Genomic DNA, 23,557 nt, shown 5'->3' with positions numbered 1-23,557 from the left:
CTATCGCAATACCCCCCCCCCAGCAGTCGGCATACTTCATACTAGAGCTGTGCACGGGCCGTATTTCTGAGCCCGAGCCCGGCCCGGGCCCGCTGACTTTGTCGAAGGCCCGCCCGAGCCCGACGGCAAAGGGCAGCGAGCCCGCCCGGCCCGACGTAAGAAAACACAATCCCGGGCCCGGCCCGGCCCGGCTTTTTGAAGGTTCGTTGCGAAAACAAAACATCGTTTTCCGGTAATATGGCATTTTATTGAGCATATCAAATATGATGAAACGACGCACGACGAACAGTCTCTATTACACAGATTACAAAATGCAAGTAGACGGCCTCATGCCAGCAACAATAGAGTTCGCTCGCCAAAGCCGTCACGTGTATGGGGGTATGCCCATGCAAGCGTCAGCTTGCACGAAGGCGATCTACGTCGGGTCACTCATCGCTGTCGCGTGCATTTTAACTCATATGGGATTTGGCCTTAAATCTAACGCGAACAGTCACGTGGCGCCGTCACCAGCTCAGGTGGTGTTACTTCTCTGTTTGTCGGAGTGCAACAGAGGCAGCGCTTTACCTGCGCCCCTTTAGTTTAAAGTAGCGAGTGGAAAGGAGAAGCGGTAAAGGGTGGTCGCGGAAAAGGCGCTGTATGCGTGCTGGAAAACAATTCCCGCTCATTCTTTATATTTCGGGCTTGAGTCGGGCTTTGCACCGGGCCGGAGCCCGGCCCGGGCCTGAGGTGAAAACACGTCGGCCCGCCCGAGCCCGGCCCGCGGGCCGGGTCGGGCTCGGGCTTTCGGGCTACCCGGAGCCCGTGCACACCTCTACTTCATACCCCCTGATTCCGTTTCTCTAAACTTGGCAGGTATGCACACGGTGTCAGGAGTGCAACACTCGCGGCAAATGCAAGCGTATGATGCAGCAAGCGCTGCTGCAGCGATGCTGTGGCCTTAGTAGGCAATGTGGCACACACAACTAGCTAGGAATGATCGGCTCCATCTGGCAGCTACTGCGTTTAATTGAAGTGGCAGGGATTTTCGTGCTGTAGGACATCATTGTATAAATGCATGCACGTGCATCGGGAAAAGCTGGACGATTTACTCTGCTGCCACAGCCACTGTGTTCTGGGTCATTGTATTAACGCGATAGCGTTGAAGAGCTCATGTCGCAGAAATTCCGGTGTTGGTGACGGTGTCGCTACCGACGCTTGTGAGCGAAAAATCGTCCGTGACCGAAAAATCTAGAAAGATGCAAATAAAATAAACAGTAAAAATCTTCGTTCCCATTGAGGATCGAACCCGGGCCGTTTGCATGGCAAGCAGATGTCCTACCACAAAGCCACGATGTTACTTGCAACTGTGTTGGAAAAAACACTACATAAATGCCATGTAGTGGAAGGAGTCCTTAAAGGCCAACTCCGGCGATTTTTCGAGTTCGATGGATCTCAGTGAAATTCGCTGGGTACGTTCCTTTGCACGTTTCCGTCATTTATGCCAAATTACAGGCTTGAGACATGTGCAGATTGTTTGCAAATGAATTTTAAAGATTGTCTGCAAACGCCCTCCTGGCTTCCCACAATTATTGGCAACATTGCGTCTGTGATGTCAGTGTTGGCAAGGCGGCGGAAGTGACGCAGCCGAGGGCACCGCTAACTTCGGCGCTTAGGCCGCTACAGCGAACGTCTGCTGTGCACAAGGCGACAGACAGCGTGGGTTTGGCCGGCGCTTCGCTGGTCGTCCCGGCTGTCACAGTTTTCATACTCCGCGCCGGCGTGACTGGCATGCCTTGTACGACTTCCGGTTCGTTCGTAACAACGTCTACGTCATACTTAGACAGTACACTCGGTTGTGTTTCGGTTTCGGTGTTGCGCTTTTTTGCTTATTTAAAATTATTCTCCAATTTGCCGAGTACTTCTGCTATCGGGCCCGTAACAGGAGCGTCTCAGGAACATAAAAGCACCATTACTTTGACATGGCCAAAAAATCGCCGGAGTTGGCCTTTAACGCGTTTTGTTCGGCAAGTGTCATGACGAAAATGAGCCCATTCGGCGATTTGTAGGCGCATTGGCGAGGCCATCAAACTACGTTTTTTGCGCGACGCCATGCTTCGAAAAAAAGACACGATAATGCAGCCATCGCCGCTAAAAACACACATGAACTTTCAAACAGCTCCAAAAATGGACAACTATGTCCATCTAGCGGAAAACATATCAAGCCAACGCCTGCTTTCTAGAGGAGGCGTTTATCAAGCAAACAGCAAACATTAGATAATGTGGTGCCATCTGTGAGGCATTGTGAGAAATATGTCTCGACTCTTGCACCAGGGAAGTGCTTTAGATCGAAAACCTGTACCATTACTATAGATACATTGCGCGCCCGTGCATGTGTGTGTGTGTGTGTAACGATACACATTAATAAGTACGCACTTAGTGGTTGCAGTGCGCACTAGGGCCCGGATTTCGCTGTCCCGTTCAACTCTTAAAAGGCGAACCTTAAGGGTCCCCCAATTTTTGTTGCATACGTCGATGTCGGAGTTCCAAGGGCATTTTGAAGTGCTCTTTCGAAATCACAGCCATGCACTCACTTAAAATGGGGCTGTGGCGATTCGGCCCCTTAAAGGGGTGGTGCCACCAAATTTGTGGCTTGCTCATTCTTTGCTGTAAGCGTTTCCTATAGCTCCAGGAAGCATGATGCACGCACTAAGATTCATGTATTCTCGCTAAATAACTTAATATCGTCTCTTGATTTGGACAACTTTGTTTTGACAATTTGTTTTCTTGGACTGCCCAATTATTTGGGCACTTTTGCAATCCCTAGGGAAATTAAAATTCGCACTTTGACTGTACAGCGAAATCTCGTTAATACGTACCTACCAGGGACACGCCATAATGATGCACTAAACGGTAGTATGCATTAACCACCAAGTACAAGTTTGCATCGCGTGACGCGTGCCAGATCGCCTTTAACACAGAAATACAGTACTACAGCAAATATTGCCTAAAGCATCCACCATGAAGCCTTCTCTTTCTTTTTGTCAAAGTGCAGAAAAGATTCTGGCACTCCCACACGACCGTCTGATAGCGCTCGGTGGCAATGCCAAGGAGCTTTCGAAACTATTACAAGGTCCGGGATTTGCAGCAACTGACATAACAGAACGCACAGTATCGGCTCTCCACAATACATTTGTACGCGTGTCTGTGCTGCAATCTGCTACTAAGCGAAAACTGAGTTTCATTGAAACACAGTATGACCACATGGAGCCAGTCGGCTCCTGGCTAGTTGCATGCAGCGCGTCTTCTACTCGGCTCACGCTGTCACTGTTGTGCCGCTTGCTGTATCGTACATACGCATTTGCTCTGTAAGTGTTCTTTGTACCCACACCACTCCAGACAGTGCACAGAAGTGTTGAGTAGCTTGTTGGGTTAACGCGGTGAATGCCAGCTTCCTGCAAGCAATGTGCACTCTGCAATGCTCCAGCAGTCCTGGCAGCAGACGGAGGCACGTTTAAGTTGTTGCCTAATAAAAGCTTGCAGTACGGTTACAGCAGCGCTACGCTTGCTGTACCATATGCATGTGTTTAGTGTGATAGTTTTAACGCAGCGAGGTTTCTTGGCATTCGCGACGCTCGACTTGGCAACAGCGAGCTGCTTTCATTTCTACAAAGCTGTGTGCACTTGAACACGGCCCAACGCAAAACGAGGCGACAGCGATTGGTGGCCCATGCTCAGGTAGTCGCCTATTAAATGCGTGCAGTAGGCTTAAAGTAGCGCTATGCCACACACGTGCCCGAGCAGATAGCTGAAGATGCTTATTGTGATAAGGTTGTTGATGAAAAGTCATACTAGTGCTTTCGTCGACGGCCGCCACCTTGCCTTCGTTCTTTCTCAGTGCTTACCTGCAAAGGCATCACCATGCGTGGAAGTCGGAATCATTGATTGGCCAATCTCTGCACTTCTCGAAAATGCGGAAAACATTTTGTGGTACATTGTGGCGTCGGCAAGTCAAGTGGTGCAGTAAACTTTTATGGCACAAAAAGTTATCATGGTATGTAGGCTACGCACTAACCGGTAGATGTAGGGCGAACCACTATGGCTTAAGCAGTGAGCGAATTCGTCACAACTATGTTTTAACCGTTCGTGTGTTTAAAGCGGATACATATTATCAAGGTTTGATTGTATTCACACTGAAGTGCCCAACATTTGCAAACGTGCCAAGTTTATGCTACGAGCAAATGGGTGATGAAACTAGAGGATTTGTGGTGTAAAGCTTCGTTTAACACAATTGTACTAAGCTCTAATCACCCACCAGTTGGCTGATTCTGATAAGGTAGGCGAAGCACAAGAAAGAAAGTGTGATGGAAAGATGTGTAATCTTGACGTCCTTTGACTTGGCACTGATTGCACTGATGTATCCTTCGCTTTTCTTGTAGATACGGTACTCCTCTCTTCACCCAGCCCTTCACCAGGTTTGTAGCATCTTGTTTTACACTTGTTTTCTAGTCACGCTGTGGTATTTGCTCATTAAGGCCAACTGCAACAATTCACTTGGCTAAGTTGGTTATCAAAGATGAATAATGCATGGTACTAGGGTAGAGGTGCAATTTCAGCAAAGCTGCTGTGCCAATTCATCAATCCAGTTCCAGTTACCCAATTTTCTGTGCTTATTTTGTAGAATTTCATCTAAAATTTTATGCCAAGGCTTTTCAGTATCAACACCTCTTGAAATAGGGCTTGATAATCAGCCCCACATGTTAGTGGACTCCCTTTTTTATAAAGCATGTGCTTGACTGCATAGCAATCCTGCAGTTTTAAGTCACAGTGCAGATTTTCTTGTTGCCTTTTTCATTTCATTCTTTCCTTTATTTTACACTGGCTAGTATACATATTTGCAGTGAGCATTGTCCATCAACAATCTTGTCAAAGTACTGTAAAAGCTCATTAATTTCGCTATTGGTAATTCAGACAATTGCATAATCCGGACTTGTTTCTTAGTCCCGGCAAGCATTTGCATTGTTGGCATCAGACACTCCTTGATTCGGTTAAATTTGGCCAGAACTTGGTTAAATTGGACGATCTTCGAAGCGCAGAGCGCTGCAATCATACAATGCAAAAGAGAGTAGATATGGCGTTCACCTCCATATAAAACGAGACGGTGCAGTCTGAATTGCTATCATCATTTTCAGCATGAACCGTACGGTAACGGCAGGAAAGCCAGAATTTGTCATGCCTATTTGCGTTTGCCGCCGTGTGTGACACAGCATTGGTCATGGGCCTTCAGAAAAGCATTGTCAGCGTCCACTGTTCGTTATTTGCGACCAAAGCTTCAGTGGCTGCAGCAAACTAGTTATGTTTTTACTAGGCACATTTGAATTGTGTGGGTGCTCTCGATGATCGCATCAATAGCGACCACGGTTTCGTCTGCAGCCGCTGTGAGACACAGCAGTTGTGTTTTCGCTGCATGCTCTCAGAACTGCGTGTCGCCATTCATGATTGTGCTTCAGCGAGCTAGGTTTCTCCACAGCGGCTGCGGCAAACAGTAGTTTCTTCTTGATGCAGACGGCACGTGTGGCCCACGCACACGCTCTAGAATCACATTGCTAGTGATTGCGGTTTTATCTGTTCAGCAGTTTCGTTTAGACTCTGTGTACGTAGGCCACACACGTGCCTTCAGAACTGTGTGACCACCATGATCGCTTTGCTAGTGATCAGTTTCATCCGTAGCACATGCGGCACAGCGCTCAGTAGATTCATTTCGATTGTGCGTGTAGGCCGCCTATGTGCCTTCAGAAGCGCATGGATACTGCCTGTGATCACATTGTTAGCGATCACTGTGTCGTCTGCAGCAGATACGGCACTAAGTGACTTCATTTTGATTTGATGCAACGTGCACGCAATGTTACAAAACAAACATCGCGGAACGCGGAAGCTGTGGAAGACGAGTGTTTCAACTGCAGCCCACATGCTGGCATAAAGCTCGCCTTCTCTATTGCAATGGATGAACGATCTGTTGCCAGCGAAGAACATTGTCATCACATGTACAAGGTGGTGTTGGTACTGCTGACCCGAAGGTCGCGGGATCGAATCTCGGCCGCGGCGGCTGCATTTTCGATGGAGGCGAAAATGTTCGAGGCCCGTGTACTTAGATTTAGGGGCACGTTAAAGAACCCCAGGTGGTCGAAATCTCCGGAGCCCTCCACTACGGCGTCTCTCATAATCATATCGTGGTTTTGGGACGTTAAACCCCAGATATTAATTAAGGTGGTGTTGGTGGAGGCGGCACGTGATATGGGGTGCAGTGTGCATTCTGGGTGAATGAAGATATTAGGCATGTCGTGAAGGAAGTTGGGAGATGACGAGAATTGTGGCTATTACACTGCTGCTATTCAAAATAAGAACAGTATTAACATATTTATGTAGAAAATGAAAGTGTATTGATGTAATGGAAATTAGTTCCGTGTTTTCTTGGCGCTCTCGATAATTCAACTCTCGGTTCATTAGAATGTTCCCGGTCCCATGAAATGTGAATAAACAAGTTTTTACTGTATTGATAGCTTCTCTTGGCTCTCGGCGGTTGCGTAAAGGAAGGCGATAAAGACTTCTTGAGGCGAGAAAAACCCTGACAGTTGTGCCGGACTTACCATTGAGACAGCTGTGTGAATTTGTAAACGTTCTGTTGCACGTGTCTTGTGTTGCGATAGAACTCTTGCTGCTGTCGTGCAGAAGTGCAGCCGGTGACGTACACGGAGCCGGCTTTCTGGTGCTCCATCTCGTACTACGAGCTCAACACACGGGTTGGGGAGACGTTCCACGCTTCACAGCCCTCCCTCACTGTGGACGGCTTCACGGACCCCTCGAGCTCAGAGCGGTTCTGCCTTGGCCTCCTGTCCAACGTCAACCGCAACTCAGTCGTTGAGCAGACCCGGAAGCATATTGGTGAGTCTGGTGTGATTCACCCCATTTGCACGACTAAGGCCCACGCTTGCACTTCGTAGCGCAAAAATGTGAAAAGTAGGTCCACTCTTTGTGACCTGTATACAGTAAACGCCCATTGAGACGAACTCGGTTAAACCGTGACTGACACCGTTAGCAATTTTGCGCAGCGAGTATGGCAGTCTTCGAGAGGCATTTGTGCAGCTACAAGGAAATACAGTCGAACCCACTAATAGCGATCCCAGATATAACGATCTATCGGTTATAACGAAGATATTTCGGTGCACTTATGATTTTCCTGTGCTACCCATTGAAACTACATTAAAAGCTCGATAATTTGAAGGCCGCTGGACCGCAAAAATTCCTCGAATTTTAAGCAGATTTTCGAGTTACCGAAATGAAAAAAAAAACAAAAAACGTTGAAAATGAATTCACATTTATGTTCCATGTGAGAAAAAGGGTGCTTAAATAATCGGTGATGTTGGATTGCTTGGTACGGTAGTTAGCCACCCCAAGTGCCATGTTCTCAAGCCTGCTCACAACACAGCGTTTCAGTCACCACCGCCACACTCCAGAAAGATATGGAAGGTGTTCAAGTTACCCTAAAGAGCAAAATGATTTTTCTGATATTAGTAAAGTACACTTTCACGATACCAAAAACACCACGCTTGCTGCGAGAAGACTCTTAGTAAGCAAGGAAATGCACAGAAACAAAATGTGGGTGGCGACACCACCTTGAAGTTTCCGCACCATTCGCCATGACGTCACATGTTTTGACAGTGCCTACCGTATATTGCCAATTATAAGCCGACATTCTTTTTTTTTTTTTTCATAAAATGACCTTCCAAAGTTCGGGGGTCGACCTATACGCGGAATCGTAAAGTCGACTTATCTTAGGGGTCCGACGAAAGGTCGTCGTCCTTCGATTTCCTGCTATTCGATGCATCGATAACATCAGCCGCAGAGGCAGCGGAGTTGCGGCAACAGCTGTCTCCCAACGCGCGTGCGCCGCTTCCAGAGCCGGACATTTTTGCAATCTGCCACGACGATCGTGAAACTATAGTGAAACCACACGAGGCGAAACTATGGAGCGCATTTAAAAATCACTGCCGCGCGGCATTAATGCGAACTGCTTGGGAAACACGGTCTCGAAAGCAGCATTTCAAACCTTTGATAGAGGGCGAACGATGCTCTATGAATAAAGAGGAATTTACCTTGCGATGCGCCCTGCAGTTTTGTTTTCATACAATAGAAACGATTCGTTGACAAACCATCGGCGTTCCACAGAAAAGCTGGCATCGCCATGTGGGCTGGCAACACTTCGCGGGGAACTAAACCACATGACCAGTCACATGCGCCCACAAGCGTCTTCGCGTCTTTTTGCACTCGCGCCTGTTCGCCATTTCTGCATTTCGCTTCGCTTGCGAGCAGTGGTGTGTGCGATTTGCGGCGCTGCCAAACGAATGCCAAGATGCCACCGCTTCGCCGGTAACAGTACAGCGCTGCTTTCAAGAGGCAAGCGATCCTCTACGCAGAGTCGGAAAGCAACGTTGAAGCAGGGCGCAAGTTTGATGTGTCGGAAAAGTGCGTGAGGGAATGGAGAAAACAAAGGACCAAGATCTTCGCGTGTGCTGCTGCATGCCGTTCCTTTCGCGGATCGAAGTCTGGACGATATCCTGCCGTTGAGGAGGCGGTTCGAGATTGGGTTCACGACCAGCGAAGCAAGAGCCTGAGTGTTTGCTACAATGATATTGAAGCAAAAGCACGTACTGTCAACGATGCCTGGTATGGACTGCCAACCGACATGGTCCGCGCGGCGTTTTCCATGTGCGGCATCTCAGTACCACCGGCACCCGTTCTGACGGCGAGCAGCAGCGGTGGCTCACACGATGGCAATGACCGTGACTGCGTCCTTCTCTCAAGCGACGACGAGTCGTAAGCAATGTTTCACGGGCAAATAAATGTTTCTTTGTATCACTCCCTCTTCTGAAAAACTTATTGGTGAGCTATGGCCGCAGCATGAGGCTGTGTTCAGAGTCAACTTTTTTTCCCCTAGAAGGGGTTGCAAGGTCGGGTGTCGACTTATAATCGGCAATATGCGGTACTAGGGACTACGTAGTTCCTCATCGGTAAAAATGAAGTACATTGTCCTCTGAGGGGGCCATAGACCTAACATACAAAGTTTGTGGTAATGTTGTTGGGCAATGGCGCCAAGATACGATAAATACACTTTGAAATCCGTGACGTCATGCGGGGAGATTTTGGCGCGAAATTTAAAAATGAAACTTAGAACTTGATTTTCTTCTCTAATAATAAACCTATGATGGCGAAATTAACGACATTAGAGTTCTCAGAGCACAATTTATCAATCTAAACCGATTCATTGTTTCTCTTTAGTGTCCCTTTCACGGCATCAATAACTGCTACTAAAGCAGGCGCGCGGGTGGGTTCGTTATATTCACAGTCATCGCTGACTAGCCCACTGTCGACGCTTTCTTTGTGCACATCAGTGTACGATGTTTGGACATCTGCCTCAACATTTGAATACTCCATGAAGCCTAGCCCGCTGCCGTAGTCTTCGCTGGAGTCTGTGATCCAGGCACACATCGAGTCTCCCTCATCGTCTAGGCAGGAGGAGCTGCAAGCGTCATCCTGATCCTCGCCACCTTGTTTTCAAGACCTGGCTTGTTCAGAGCAGCGCCAGATGACCTTCTGCTCGAACTCTTTCCAGGCAAAGGCAATTAAACAGATCACACCGAGGAGATTGATATTATATTCTTTTCCACGGTTGTAGCAGAGCAGAGCCCGCTTCAGCAGGTGGTGGCAGTAAATCTTCCTCATTTGCAGAATCACCCCTTGGTCCATCGGCTGCGATATAGCCATTGTATTTGCAGGGAGGAAGATGATCTTGACGGCTTGCAGGTTCCTATTGTCACCTGGGGCCAGGCAGTTGTCGATAACAAAGAGCACTTTCCGCTCTTTGGCAACAAACTTCCGGTCGAGATACCACATGTACTCCTCGAATATCACTGCCATCATTCAGGCCTTCTTGTTATGTCTGTACATGACGACATCCCTTGGAGGAAGGCGCGCGTTCTTAAAGCACCTAGGCTTACCCCCTCAGCCGATGACGAGCGCTGGAAGCTTGTCGCTTCCCGACTGACATGTTCGTGCCAAACAAAATGGATATCCTTTCCTTAGGCCGTGTTCTCCCCGAGACGGTGGTGTCCTTGGCCACAAATGTTTTTGTGGGAAGCATCTTATAATAAGGCTACTTCATCCAATTTGTATATGTCGTCTTCTCCAAACTCCTGAAGCAGCGGTGCCAACGTATGCTTCTGCCAGTCGTCAACGGCGTTCGTGTCTGTGCTGCCGCTTTTTCCACACACTGTCAAGTACGTTAGGTTATTTGGCTCTTTAAATTGAGCAAACCAGCCGTTACTGCACTTGAAGCCTTCGGGATCAAGGCGTAGTGCCAGCTCATTGGCCTTCTCCTGAAGGATGGTGCCATTCACGAGAACATGAGCGGTGTTTGCGTGCTGTACAGTCAACTGCTGATTTTCCGGACATGCTTGAACATTCGGACGCTTTCGCGGCGCCGTCACCAGCCCCATAGACGTCAACGTATGAGAACGTCCGAAATTTCGGACGCTGAAACTTTTCAGCGTCGGATTTTTAGGACTTTCTGCCCAAATTGCAGGTCTGAAAGTGAGGCCCCCACCTCTGCCGTGTTTATCATCTCATAGGTTCAAACCAGCGCTTTCGCGAGTCGATCTGTTTGCGACAGTAGCAGAGTCTGAAAGTAATCCTTGTCGCAATGCCTAAGTGTTCTGCGGTGAAGCAGACCAGAAATTCAAAGGGGCCGCTATCACGGCGCCGTGCGGCGATCTCTTTACGAATAAGCAGCGGAAATGCACTGAGGCGTGATGGTGGCAAGTGGCAAACGCGTCAGTACGGCTTCGCTGACAACCCTTGTGATAAGCATCTTCAGTTAACTGCTTGGTGGTGCATGTGGCGTAGCGCAGTTGCATGCGTACTGCACGCATTTAATAAGTGAGAACGCAAACGCACCGCGCCGCCATTCATGCTGCCTCTTTGTGTGAGACCGCTAAGTGCGCTGCACAGACGCGTTGCCTTCATGAACGAAACCAGCTCGCCATTGCCGTGCCCGTGTGTGGTCAGAAACAAAGTGGGCATCACGAACCCTTTCATGACAAATGCGTGCATACAATACGGCAACAGTACAGTGACGGCGTCAGCTTTGTTGGTGATGTGCTGCACACAACTAGAAACGATTGGTTTCACACGGCAGCAAATGCTGCGTATCGGCGAAGATTCGGTGATGTGTGTGCGCATCGTTTACGTGCGCACACGCGTTGGGGAAAGCCGGACGAGTCGTCCGCTCTTCCACCACAGTCTTTTGTTCTGTGTGTTTCCAAACGCTCCATGCGAGAGAGCCGTAATCTATTCCGCACTTTGCTGGTATCAGCGGCGCTCATCACGAGAAGCAAACTTGCAAGTGGTGGTTGGCACGTAGTTAAGCAGGGTTCGCAGCAGGTACCGAATGTATTTGCGAGAGCCTGGGCACGCATGGGAGGCATTAAATCTATTTCGGACGTTGCTGTGGCGATTTCACCGCTTGAGTGGAATAAAAAAGCATGAATTTGTTTTTTCGGACTGCCCGATTTTTCGGATGATTTTACGGTCCCTAGGGAGTCCGAAAAATCTGACGTTGACTGTAGATGTGTGGGTATGCTGGGAAGTGAATTGTCGATCGTTTCGACAAATGCGTCTTCCCGTATGCATCAAACAACTTTTCCTTGTTCTTCAAGATAGTTGAAAGCGTGGACAAAGGCATTTTGTACTTTCTGGCGAGTTGCGTCTTAAGTGGACTTCTCTGCCTCCTTGATTAAGCACACCTGTTCCCGCAACGTCAGCGCCTTGTACTTCAGCACTGTGAGTGGCGCAAGCAGCCGGGATTTCGCACGCGGTAAATGCACACACAGGCAACGAAGCAAACACGACGAAAGCTAGACGGCGAACGGGCAAACCACACGAAAAATGCAACGCAGCCCACGAGAAAAACACGAGACGAGACACGCACATAACCTGCTGGCAGCTACAGTCGAACTCCGCTACAACGAACTCCGCTACAACGAACTCCGCTCAACGAAATTTCGGTACAACGAAAAATTCTCGGTTCCCGTCAACAGTCCATAAAAGTCAATGCATACTAATATGCTCGCCACAACGAACACTTTCTGCTGCCGTCCCGCTTCAACGAAATTTGACAATGTCATTCCGGGCTCAAAAATTTAATTTACTGTGCAGTAAACACAATCTCAGACATTTTGGTGCATTTTAGAACATAAAAATACGAATTCAAAGTCCTAAATCACGTGTTTGCATCACCAGAAACTGCCGCTGTTGACTGAGCATAGGGGCCACCATTGCTTGATAGCGATGGTGATCAGACTGCCTTGCTTTCGCAACTGGCTTGAGTTGCTTCTTAGTTGCAGACATTCCGAAGCCAAAGCTCAGTTGTCCACACTGGCATGCACACTGGGGTGCAATTGCAGAACGATTCCTTTTCCGATGCCTTTCCAATGCTTTTCGTGCTTTTCGCGCTTCGCTAGAAGTCAGAGCGACGGTACATCCACGTTATCAACACGAGCAGCCCTGGGGTGCAATCGTGCAACGATGCCTTTTCCAATGCCAATGCTTTTCGTACTTTTCGCGCTTGGCCTGTGCGACCGGTGGTCAGAGCAACAATTCTTCCGCGTTATCAACGGGATCAGCCAGCCGCGAGTGGTGGATAAGAATAGCATAGAATAAGGCATAAGTCATCGCTCCGCGATAGCACGCCTGCATCTCGCCGTTGTCGGTGAATAGCTAGTGTTAGCGTATTAGTGCAACTGTGCAGTTTGTGTCACGCACCCGTGCTTCTGGCTCGTTCGTGGAAGCCGTTGTTTCTGCATGCTTTTCAATGTGGCGTCGCTGTGCATATATGAGAATCGCGACGTGACGCTGCTGGGGACGCAAAGGAAGCAGCAGACACTTTTTGAATTTTAGAAATAAAAGTTTCTCTGTTCTACTAGCTCAGGTCAGCCATATTTTTTTCGATTTTACTACAACGAAATGTTCGCTTCAACGAACATTTTTCCGAGCACCGCCAATTTCGTTGTAGCGGGGTTTGACTGTAGCTGGTTTCCAGTACTGACAGGAAACGATGTCATGGTCAAACGTTCTGAACTCTGAATGTTGCAAAATCGAACATTCCAGAAGTGCGCCACATAGCTGACGGAGGGAAAAAAAAGAAGTGCGCTCTGGCTGGCTGGCTCGGGCAGCCCGCGGATTTCCAAAAAAGCCAGTGAAAAAACTGAACATGCCCTTTTCGCTCAACCAGCTACCATGACCTTTGAGATGGGCATTTCCTGGAGGCTGTTTCACGTACGTTGCTGCTGGCGGGAAATTTCTAATTACAGAATAACCTCATTACAACAGACCTTCATAGTGAAGAGGATGTTGGTCTGTTGTAAAGGGAGTATGTAAAATCGAAGTACTCTTACAACAGACTTTTATTGGAAATGCTGAATGGGTCTGTTATAGCCGGAGAGAATTAAGTCACAAACATGGTCTTATTTTTAACAGGGACCAAAAAAAAGGTGATTTTTGGAAAATCACATTTTCAGTTTCTGTAGCCCATTTTCTATCTGGTTCCAAAATATCTTCACTGAAAACTATGTAGAAGTGCTATAAAAAATTTTTTTGCGTCTGCCAACTTGGCGAAAATAGCAAAAACAAAGGAAAAAACGTTTTTCAGAAATTATAGCTCGGCAACGGCACCCGGGCGCCACCATTTTGGGCTCGTCGTAGAGAGCATTTCTCCGTGCTCAAGTTCTCCATTTCAGCTAGCTCCTCGTTCACTAACAAGTGTACAAAAAGCACATGTTTGAAGTTTTATTCAAGGCCTCCGATTGGCTGCTTCTGCCGTGATGCTCGCTTCGGGATCGTCGTCTGCTGCCTACGCGTTCGCACTCGTTCTGTGTTCACGGATTGATAATTTAGAACGCTTTAGTTTTAGAGCTGCAAGCGGAAGCTCACTCATGATATTACGATAGCGCGTGCACTCGTCGTGAACATCGCAGACGTGCGTAGACCATTGCAAGACGTGCGACTGCAGTAGCGTTGACTCGTTGGACCCGCTGTTTAGAGGTTCTTCTTATCAGCACTTTGGAGCTTATGATGAAGACCACCACGGGACAACTCTTTGTACTTGCATTGAGCATGTCGTACTTTGAAACATCAGGCACTGCAGCCATGCACATCGCAACCGAGCTTTCTACTCGATGTCCGTGGCTAGGCCTAACTCCGCTCACGGTGCCAATGTACGAGACAAATCCGAATTTTGCGGGCAAGACTTCGCGCTAGTGGACATGCAGAAGCGAAGAAGCCGCAACGTCCTTCTTCACAAGCAACGAATCACATCGCCCGCTGGCTCCTCAGAACCGCGGATGGGCATTTGCTCATCGGCAGAAATCCCACCCCCCCCCCCCCTCCCGGCCAAGCCCGCCGCGCAGTGACCGCTCGGAGAAAACAGTGCAGCGGCTAGCAATTTCGCGCATCAGTGTTTCAACCGCAACACCAGCCCACCGCACGCCGATTTTTTGTCGCTACAGCTAGGCATAGCTGATCATTGACAGACCGGAGATCGTGGCCTTCGTTCTTAAATCGGTACGTCGATATCCGCGGCGTACTGTTCCCATCCCGATGTATGCTAAGCAATGTTTGAAGTTGGAAGTTATTGAATTTGGTATGTCCATGGCAGAAAAGTCCGCTCTAAAGGAGTCCTGGACCACTTTGCTGGCTGACAATGAGCCTCAATCAATGGAACAAATACGAGGGTCGGCATATAGCCGCAAACTGGTATGTAATATCCGAATGTCTGTTGTAACAGATGGAAGCCCCGTGGGCTATTCAAAATAATCCGGTAGAATTTGCATGAAAATCACGGGACGGCTCAAATTCTCCGAATTCACCGAAATCTTGATTTAAACTGAGATCTAATTAGTGAGGTTTGGTGCATACTAAACGAAAAAAAATTTAGAGCAGGCCTTTGAAAGCATGAACGAGGCATGCGCTAGTGTGTGCCCCGCTCTAGTCTTCTTGCGACGAAGATTTCGGACGCAGCGAGCAAGGTCGTTACTTTCCAGGCATTTCTTCAGTGGCAGAATGGCACCAAGGAAATGAAGTAGAGGCAGCATGAAGCCTCGCGGTCAACTTTCGCACGGCCATCTTTTCTGACGCTGTTCTCTGCAGCTACGACCACCTGTGATTAACCAAACAATGCCTTAGAACGCAAGAAGCCATAAATGCAAGAAATGATAACCACGATGACGTTTCGTCACATGAACTTGTCGACGGCACAATGTGCTGCAAACGGTCTTCCGTCTTTTCGGTAACAGCAGAGACCGGTCGATCAATGATTACGACTTCGGCGCGATTGTGGTGATGCCTTCAAGGATAAGGATCAGAAATGAGTGAAGGCGAGGTGGCGGCCGGCGATGAACGTGCCATTATGACTTATCGCCGACAACCTTATCACAATCATTTGCAGCTATCTGCTCGACTGCGCTTGTGGCATAAACTGTGTGGATTGACGGCGGTACAAGTGCGCCGTGCTACCGTTCGCAACTCTACCACTGCCGCGTCGTGCAAGACTGCTTTAAAGTGCGCGTTGTTCTGTAGAAACGAAAGTAGCTTGCTGGGGTTGAGTGGTGCGGATGCAGAAGAATGTCAGTGCACTGACAGCGACGTTTCTTCATAGTAGATTCATCACTAACAAGAACAACGAGCGTATACTGCATGTTTTATTAGGTGACAACACAAGCGCGCCATGCCTCCTACAGGACCACTAGAGCATCGCGGAGATGTCGAGTGTACATTGCTTGCAAAATGCTTGTCTTCCCCGTGTTGAACAACAGGCTACTCGCTGCACCTGTGCACAGTCTGCCGTGGAACAAGCACATACGCACAAATGCACGCAACTATCCAAGGATGATCGGCTCTGCGTGATGGTATCGCGTTTCAATGAAACGGTGTCAGTTCATTGCAAAGGCGATTTAATCCTCTCGTGAGCATGCAGCAGGCATCGCTTCACGACACAAAAAGGCTTAACATGTCACGGGAGAGGTTGTCAGCACTTCTTAATAAAAATCGGCAGAAAGAACGGCTTGGTTGCTTAGCGCACGTTTTGAAGGGCGTGTCCTTTACAATGAACTACTGATATAATGAACACTTTTCACGGCACTTTTGAGTTTGTTATAAACGGGTTCGACTGTACAGGTAATGCTAAAGAAGTGCTTCATGGCACAATGGCATGAAGTGCCTCTGTGTAGGCAGGGAGCGAGAGAAGTGAGGAAGACCTGTTAGTGAGAAAGAAAGGCTGTGGGACTTAGTTCTTCCCATGATGCTGAAGATGTGAGAAATCTGCTGAAGCAGTCTGAACGGTTGTTTAATTAACGCTTAAAATCTTTTTTCAGGGCGTGGTGTACGCTTGTACTACATAGGCGGTGAGGTGTTTGCGGAGTGCCTGAGCGATAGCAGCATCTTTGTGCAAAGCCCCAACTGCAACCAGCGGTACGGATGGCACCCTGCTACGGTGTGCAAGATACCTCCAGGTGAACCCTCAAGTTCCTCACTGCTGTAATCTGTTCTAGGTTTTGAGTTTAAGGTCTTGAGATAGTGCTTGGCTATAAATTAAAGGACTGCATAGGCGACGAGTTGCAGTTTGCAGGTGGCATTGTCCTGCTGAGTAATTCTGGGGATGCCTACAAGTGATTCACTGTCTCGGCTCACAATGTGTAAAAAAAAAGGGGGCTTGAGATCGATATGCAGAAGACAGTGGTAATGTTCGATAGCTTGGCAGGCTAGTGAGAATGTATGAATGGCAGTCAGCCTTTAGAATCTGTGTGAAGTATGTTTATCTAGTCCAGGTGTTGAGAAGAAACCCGGATGAAGAAGGAAATGGCAGGATGGATGAATGGCATAAAATTGGATTGGAGCATGTGTGGGGGGCATCTCCAAATTTGGCAGCTTGCCTCTATCCTCACAAAGAAGACTGTACAATCTCTGCGTTCTGCCGGTTCTGACACTATAAGGGGCGGAACGCAATGTTTGTAATGCACTTCTGGCCTCTTTGGCCTTAAAGCATCAAGATGCGCGGGCTAGTTGGTATACGTTCATTTTAACAGCTTAAAAAAAAAGGACAGGACAAAGTAAGAGATGCCACACGATGAGCGCTTGTCTTGTAGCTTCTCTTCCTTTGTCCCTTCCTTTTTTGCGGTGTATGAATGGCCTTAAAGGTTGGTTTCTGTTACAGTAAAAGTTTGTTAATTTGGCCCTCGTTATTTCGGCCCCCCATCAATTCGAATAATCGGATAATTCGGACGTGTTCTCTGGTCCCGGCAAGCATATGTATTGTTTAATGGCATCAAACTCTCTTAATTTGTTCATATTTGGCTGCAACCCGGTCAGTTAAGATGATCCTTGGAGTGCACCGAGTGCAAAGCGCTGCAAATCTGTGACGCAAAGGAGTGAAAACGGTGTTCACCGACTACCAAAACGGCCACAGGCCTTCATTAAGAAAGGTGTGGTTGCCATTCACAATCGTGTTGTTGTTGTTTTCACTTGGCGTACACTGAGTGCTATGATCACGTTGATAGTGACTGGGGGCCAAAGCTGCAACAAGCAGCAGTTCCATTTTCGCCACATGCCTTCAGAACTACGTAGTCGCCATCCATGAATGTGCATTAACGAGCCGGGTTTATTGAGCAGAAGGTGCGGTGCTCCACAGTTTCGATTCGACTCCGAGCGTAGGGCGCGCACATGTCATGCCTTCAGAGCTTCATGGACGCTATGATCGCATCGCTAGCGACCACGGTTTTGTTGACGGTAATGCAGCACTCAGTAGCTTCGTTTTGATTTGGGGCAAAATGCGCATTTCGCAAAACTCAAACATGGTGGACGCTTTTGAAGATAAAGAGCTTCAGCTGTAGTCTGCATGCTGTCGTAAAACTCACTTGCTACATTGTGATGGATGAGCAATCAGTTGCTGGCCATTTTCCGGTGAAGAAATTGTATTATGTTCGTGCGCGTGGTGGTATATAATAAGATATGGGTTCAGAGCACGTCTCAGCTTTAAGGCACGGCGGCCTTGAGTCGCGGTCACATTGTGAACGAAGTCGCAAATGATGAAAATTGCGGCTTTTACACTACTCTTATGCAAAATAAGTACCGGATTTACATATTCATCAAGAAAATTAAAGTGCATTGATGTAATAGACATTTGTTTATTGTTTTTTTTTTTATACTTTCGATAATTCGGCATTCGGTTAATTTGTACATTTTTTCTGGTCCCATGAAATCTGAATTCACAAGCTATTACTGTACTATGATGGGGGAGAGTGGAGTGTAGACACTGCTAAGTGGGAGCGAGAGCCTGCTGAATTTATCTGCAAGCTTGCAACTGTTAAACTAAGTGGACCAGCTGAGGCATTTTAGTAGCAGATACTAGTAAAATCAAACATGATTTCCCTAGCATGATTGATGCAGCACTAAAGATGAAGACGAAAGGAACGCAGAGTGCACAGGACGAGCAAGCATTCCCACTAGCCCAACTTTCCATTCTAATAATTTCCCTGCCCTCCTATTCGTCCTTCCCTCCCAGGCTGCAACCTGAAGATCTTCAACAACCAGGAGTTTGCGGCCCTGCTGACGACGTCGGTGTCCCGGGGCTTCGAGGCTGTGTATCAGCTGACGCGCATGTGCACCATTCGCATGAGCTTTGTGAAGGGCTGGGGTGCAGAGTACCGGCGCCAGACAGTCACCTCCACCCCATGCTGGGTCGAGCTGCACCTCAACGGTCCCCTGCAGTGGCTCGATCGCGTGCTCACCCAGATGGGTTCGCCCCGCGTGCCCTGCAGCTCCATGTCGTGAACTCCTCCTGTCACCTCCTCCCAACGTAGCGGTGGTTAGCTGGTGCGTCTCTCTCGTGTGCCTGTGTGCGTGGTTGTGCAGTTTTTTTTTCTACACTGTCTCGCAGGTGCTTGGGTGTGTTAGAGGGGTCGAGAGACGGCCTTTTTTTGTAATCGCAGCACCCGCCCGTCGAGGGGCGCTTTGTCATTTTTTGCCGGCTACCGAGGGGCCGTGTAAGTGGGCAAAATTGGCTTGCATAGCAGTCAGTCACCACTCATTGGGCAACCTGCTACTATATCGTCTTAGCTGTCCCGAAATTACTAGACATCGGAAACTACTTGATTCGTTTTTCACCCGCACACCTTTCTTCCGAGACGGGGAGCGGGGGTGACGCTTGTGAGCACTTCATTCCCACCGGTATTTGCTGTGCTGCTCCTCAAGGGAGCGCCATTGTATCGCTGGTTAGCAAGAAAGGGGCACCTATTAGGTGACTAGATTTGTGTGGAGATGTCATTTTGAGTTTTTTTTATGCCCTTTCATTTCTTGTTGTCCAATCAGCTGTGCCCCCTGTTTTAGATTGCTTGCCGAACAGGATTGGAAACTGCAAAAGCAAAATGAAATGATTTTCTTGTTTGTGTTTTATTTTATATTTTTAAAATTTTAGGCCTCTACTGGAGGCTTTTCTGTCATTTGTAGAGTGTGCAATGCTTCTCGAAATGTTTGGAAGTACATTAACGCTTTCAGTGAGGACCCTGCAGCTTACTCATTGCTTGCCCTGTCAAGAAACGGAAGCTGGAGAAAGAGCACAACAAACGGATGTGGTGAAAACGACAAGACACGGCGCTTCACTATGTCCCATTGTTGCGCTGTTCGTTCCACTTCGTTTCGCACCAATTAGCCCAGTTCAGTGCTGTCCTCCCACTGTGGTTTACACAAATATGTAAAATGATTTGCTGGCAAGTAGAGGTTTTATTGTGTGAATGCTTGCAGACGTGTCGTTTAGTCATCACATCGTGCTCGTTTGCACACTTAACGTGTTGTAATAGTCGAGCGGCTTTTCGCTCACTGAAGATTACCGAGTGTTTTTCTTCGGGTTAAAAATGTGGAAGTGGCACTTGACTCGCCACTTTGTGCCACGCCATCTTGTACTGCCGGTGACTGTCGCTTCTGTCTTGTCTGTTCATCCTGTTTAATTATGAAATGTCCGAGCGCATGCCCGCGGTTGTGTAATTGTGGAATTCCAACCACTGGCATTTTCGTTCCGACCTCCTTCGTTGCATTCTAATGCTCGCATCCGTGCAGCTTTTGGCTTGTGTGTCTGACCAGCTGAAAGTGAAGCTTTGTGAGGGGTCGCTCTTTCAAGACTGTTCACTTGCATAAATGTGGAAGACTCGTGCCAGCTTTGAAAGCCGCCCATACCCTTTGCCCATAGCTGCACATCTTTTTTTTTTTTGCATCTTCGTGCAAGCATGGGCATGTTTGAATTCATCTACATAAAATTTCGTTGAGAGTTCTGAGGAGCCACCCCCACGCCCTCTTTTTTTTTTTTTTTTTTTTTTAGTTGATCAAATTTGTGAGGGAGTCTACCTACTACTACTGGCGTAGCTTTTGCAGGAGAGACCCTGTTATGTTGGCATTCAGCTTGGACCTGCCGTTGTCCTCCCCTACCCTTTTTTTTTGTGCTTGTTGGATTTGTAGCACGTATGTTTAGTTGTGACAACTTTGCTAAAAGGCACTGCCCTTACTAAGGGGTCTCAGTGCCTGGCGCTCTTTTTTTTTAATTGAAGCGGTTTTTTTTTTGTCACTCACATCTTGACACATCGGAAAGCGTCTACTGTGCTATATTTTTCTCTAGATTTCTCGTTATCATTTGCATAGTCTTGTCAAAAATTGTCCCGACGTGCATCATTTATAGGACGAGTGCAGTTGGTGTTGAGGCCTACCATTTCACTTGAATATCGGGTGCGTAACAAATGTACAACGCACACATATCGTTATGCCTGTGCATGTATTCTCCTAACGACTGCTAAAAGGACTACTGAAGCTCAGAGCTGCAAAAGTTTTCTGTCGATTACAATCTTGCGGAAAATGCGTTGTTCGTCTTCTCATTCGTAAATGTTCTCCTTTGCACAGACACTGTTATAAAGAGAGATGTTTTCATGGCAACCAATGCCGTTTCTTCATAACAGAAGTTTTTTTTATTTGTTTACTGCCTAGCGTTGCACACAGAATGGCCCAGGGGGTACACTACACTACACTCATTTTTGATGAAACAGGGTATCTACTGTGTATCTCCTCCATTTTACCTCACGTTGCTGTGTACATTCGCAGACAGCTGTAGCTGAGAGTGAAACCTTTTCTCCATAGAGGCATCGCTAACATGCCTAGCTTGCGTCACCCCATTGTGTGGCTCTTGCAAGTGCTGTGTCTGCTTGGGAAACGGAATCTGCCGGCAATTTGAGATGGTCCCTGGGTTCGGAATTATAGTCAGGCTTTATGTTATGTCATTGCAAAACATTTGAGGACGCTTCACTAATGAGTGAAATCGGAGCTGTGATGGTGGGTGAGGCAATGAAACCATTTTGAAAGCAGCAGCATTGTTCAGCATTTTTTGGTGGGCCTGTTGCTTAGCATCATGCTGTTTTCATAACCTTGTACTCTTGCCACAAAGGTGCGTATGGCTTGGTTTTTCTTTAGCAGCACCGTAGTTCTGGGGTTTTGTTTGATTCCTTGTTGGTGACAATTTACTCGCGGTACGTTGTGCAGCTTTTTTCTTTTTTTTTTTTTTAGTGAGTGAGCTTTTTTTTCTTTGGCTTCCTGCTCTTTTTATGTGCTTTCTGTACTGTGCCATACTTATGAGTCAAGCTTACAAACACTGGTTCTTTTTCTCCCTATAATGTTTGGCTTCGATGTTTTAACACTCTGTAGGTAGCCTTGTGTCCAGGGCTAGATTTTGTAATGGTTCTTTTTTTTTTTAATATGAAAACATTCTGCCCTTTTTTTTTTTTTTTTCTTTTTTCTCTGGCCCTCACACTCACCGCCAAGTGCCTCTTTGTGCCACAGTCGGCTGCATTTTGCGAATGTCCCGTGTTTTCATTTTTGACCTGGATTGTGACATTAGGTGCGTGGCAGTGGAAAGCAACGAGCTAAAGAAAAATTTATCCTCACAAAGTATGGACCTGGAATTCTCCCATTAAGTCATTTACGAGTGCTCTTGTCTCATTTTGTTTGCAAGTTGCGAGGGCCACCTGCAGCAGAGCTGGCATACACCAGGCATACGCATTACAACTGGCTTAGGATGTAGGAGGCAGAGGCGCAGGTCAATTTAGATGGCTCCCCTCCCCCTTTTTTTTGTATCATTATACAATGTGCTACAACAGCTTTGGGTTTGAAGCTTCTGCCAGCTGCCCATGTGAACAGGAAATAATCGAGGATTTTGATGTAGTAGTTAGGCACAATTTTTTTATGGAAACGTTTGATGCACATGCAAGTCCATTAGTATACTTCGTAGCATAAGCATAGGCAGAAGAGGGGTGGGGGAGGCCAGGAGTAGTCCAGGGGGAGCTTTCAGGAGGGGGAGGCTTTGGGGTTGAACCCCAAAGCCCCTTTCCTGAAACTTCCCCTCCTCCTGAAATTTTTTGGTTTGTTTATTTATACGTGAACGCATACAAACACATGTATATACCATATATATTGGTGTGACCCCCGTTTCTCGAAAAATTAATTGCTGACTACGCCCCTGCATCTCATGTTCCCTGCAGGGCATCAGACAATTTATTCTGCTGATGATTTTTACACTGACAGGTGAACATTGTGATCGCATGACTTTGTGAATTTCTTCATAGAAACTACCACCTGAGCAGTTGTTCGAAAATTAAGCATTGCATGTGGCATTTCTGTTGATAATCTTCCCACTCTTTCTGATACAAAGGTTATATTTAATCGTTCTTGCTATTACTTGACAGTGCAGACAAAGAGGAAGGTGCACTATGCACCAGGAAACAATGTTTTGTCCAATGATGGAACAACATTTAGTATCTACAAATGAACAAGTCTGGAACAACACTGTATACTAATCAACCTTCGTCATGCCTTGGAAGGCAGAAATGATTAGAACCGGTGGAAAAGAAAATCAAATGTAACAGCCACAAGGCAACAACGTGCTATGGCCAGTACTGGAAATGTTTAGCATATGAGTGTTCAGTGTGTTGGACGCCGTGTAGAAAAACACTTTAGTTTCCTCTGTCACTTGTGCTGTCTTCATTGTTTTGGTACAGCAGTTGGTGGGGGACACCTCTGGGCAAGTTAGTCATTTTCAGAGCATCGTGTTGATTTAACTTTGACACTGTAGCACTGAATCTTGGCTGTGCACTTGAAAAGGAAAAGTAAAAAAGCAGTGCTGTGATCATCACTTTCTTCCTGTTTTTCCACGCTTTTTCTTTTTTTGTTACAGTGCCGCGAGAATCTGTTGCCCTGTGCCATTGTTTTTTTTTTTTGTCTGCTGCCATTTAGTTTGCTTCCAGGCAGGCACAGTCACCGCTCTGCAGGCTTGAGCTATTACTCCGGTGCCCTAAACTTGCAGAGTCTTACTAGTTATTCATTATACATGCAGTGCCACACTGAGGCTTTATAAACAAGAGTGTGACAGTTCAGCACTGTAATGCTG

At 47.3% G+C, this 23,557-nt stretch overlaps 2 protein-coding genes across 3 annotated transcripts in view; one reads left to right on the top strand and one right to left on the bottom strand.

Moving 5' to 3' along the window:
* Positions 1-19,920, top strand: part of LOC119394076 (mothers against decapentaplegic homolog 3) — a 51,284-nt gene extending 31,364 nt beyond the window's left edge. For both annotated transcript variants that reach the window (XM_037661299.2, XM_037661298.2), the window contains exons 5-8: positions 4,416-4,451; positions 6,706-6,918; positions 16,458-16,595; positions 18,644-19,920. In XM_037661299.2, the coding sequence (XP_037517227.1) occupies positions 4,416-4,451; positions 6,706-6,918; positions 16,458-16,595; positions 18,644-18,912 (656 nt within the window). In that variant the 3' untranslated portion in view covers positions 18,913-19,920. The remainder of the gene's footprint in view (positions 1-4,415; positions 4,452-6,705; positions 6,919-16,457; positions 16,596-18,643) is intronic.
* LOC119394077 (uncharacterized) overlaps positions 1-23,557 on the bottom strand; it is an 86,735-nt gene that overhangs the window by 36,217 nt on the left and 26,961 nt on the right. The gene's annotated exons all lie outside the window — the stretch shown is intronic.

This window comes from Rhipicephalus sanguineus, chromosome 5 (genome assembly GCF_013339695.2).
Source record: "Rhipicephalus sanguineus isolate Rsan-2018 chromosome 5, BIME_Rsan_1.4, whole genome shotgun sequence".
NCBI classification, from domain to species: Eukaryota; Metazoa; Arthropoda; class Arachnida; order Ixodida; family Ixodidae; genus Rhipicephalus; species Rhipicephalus sanguineus.
Note: the sequence above shows the minus strand (reverse complement) of the source record. Positions and strands in the feature narration are given on the sequence as shown.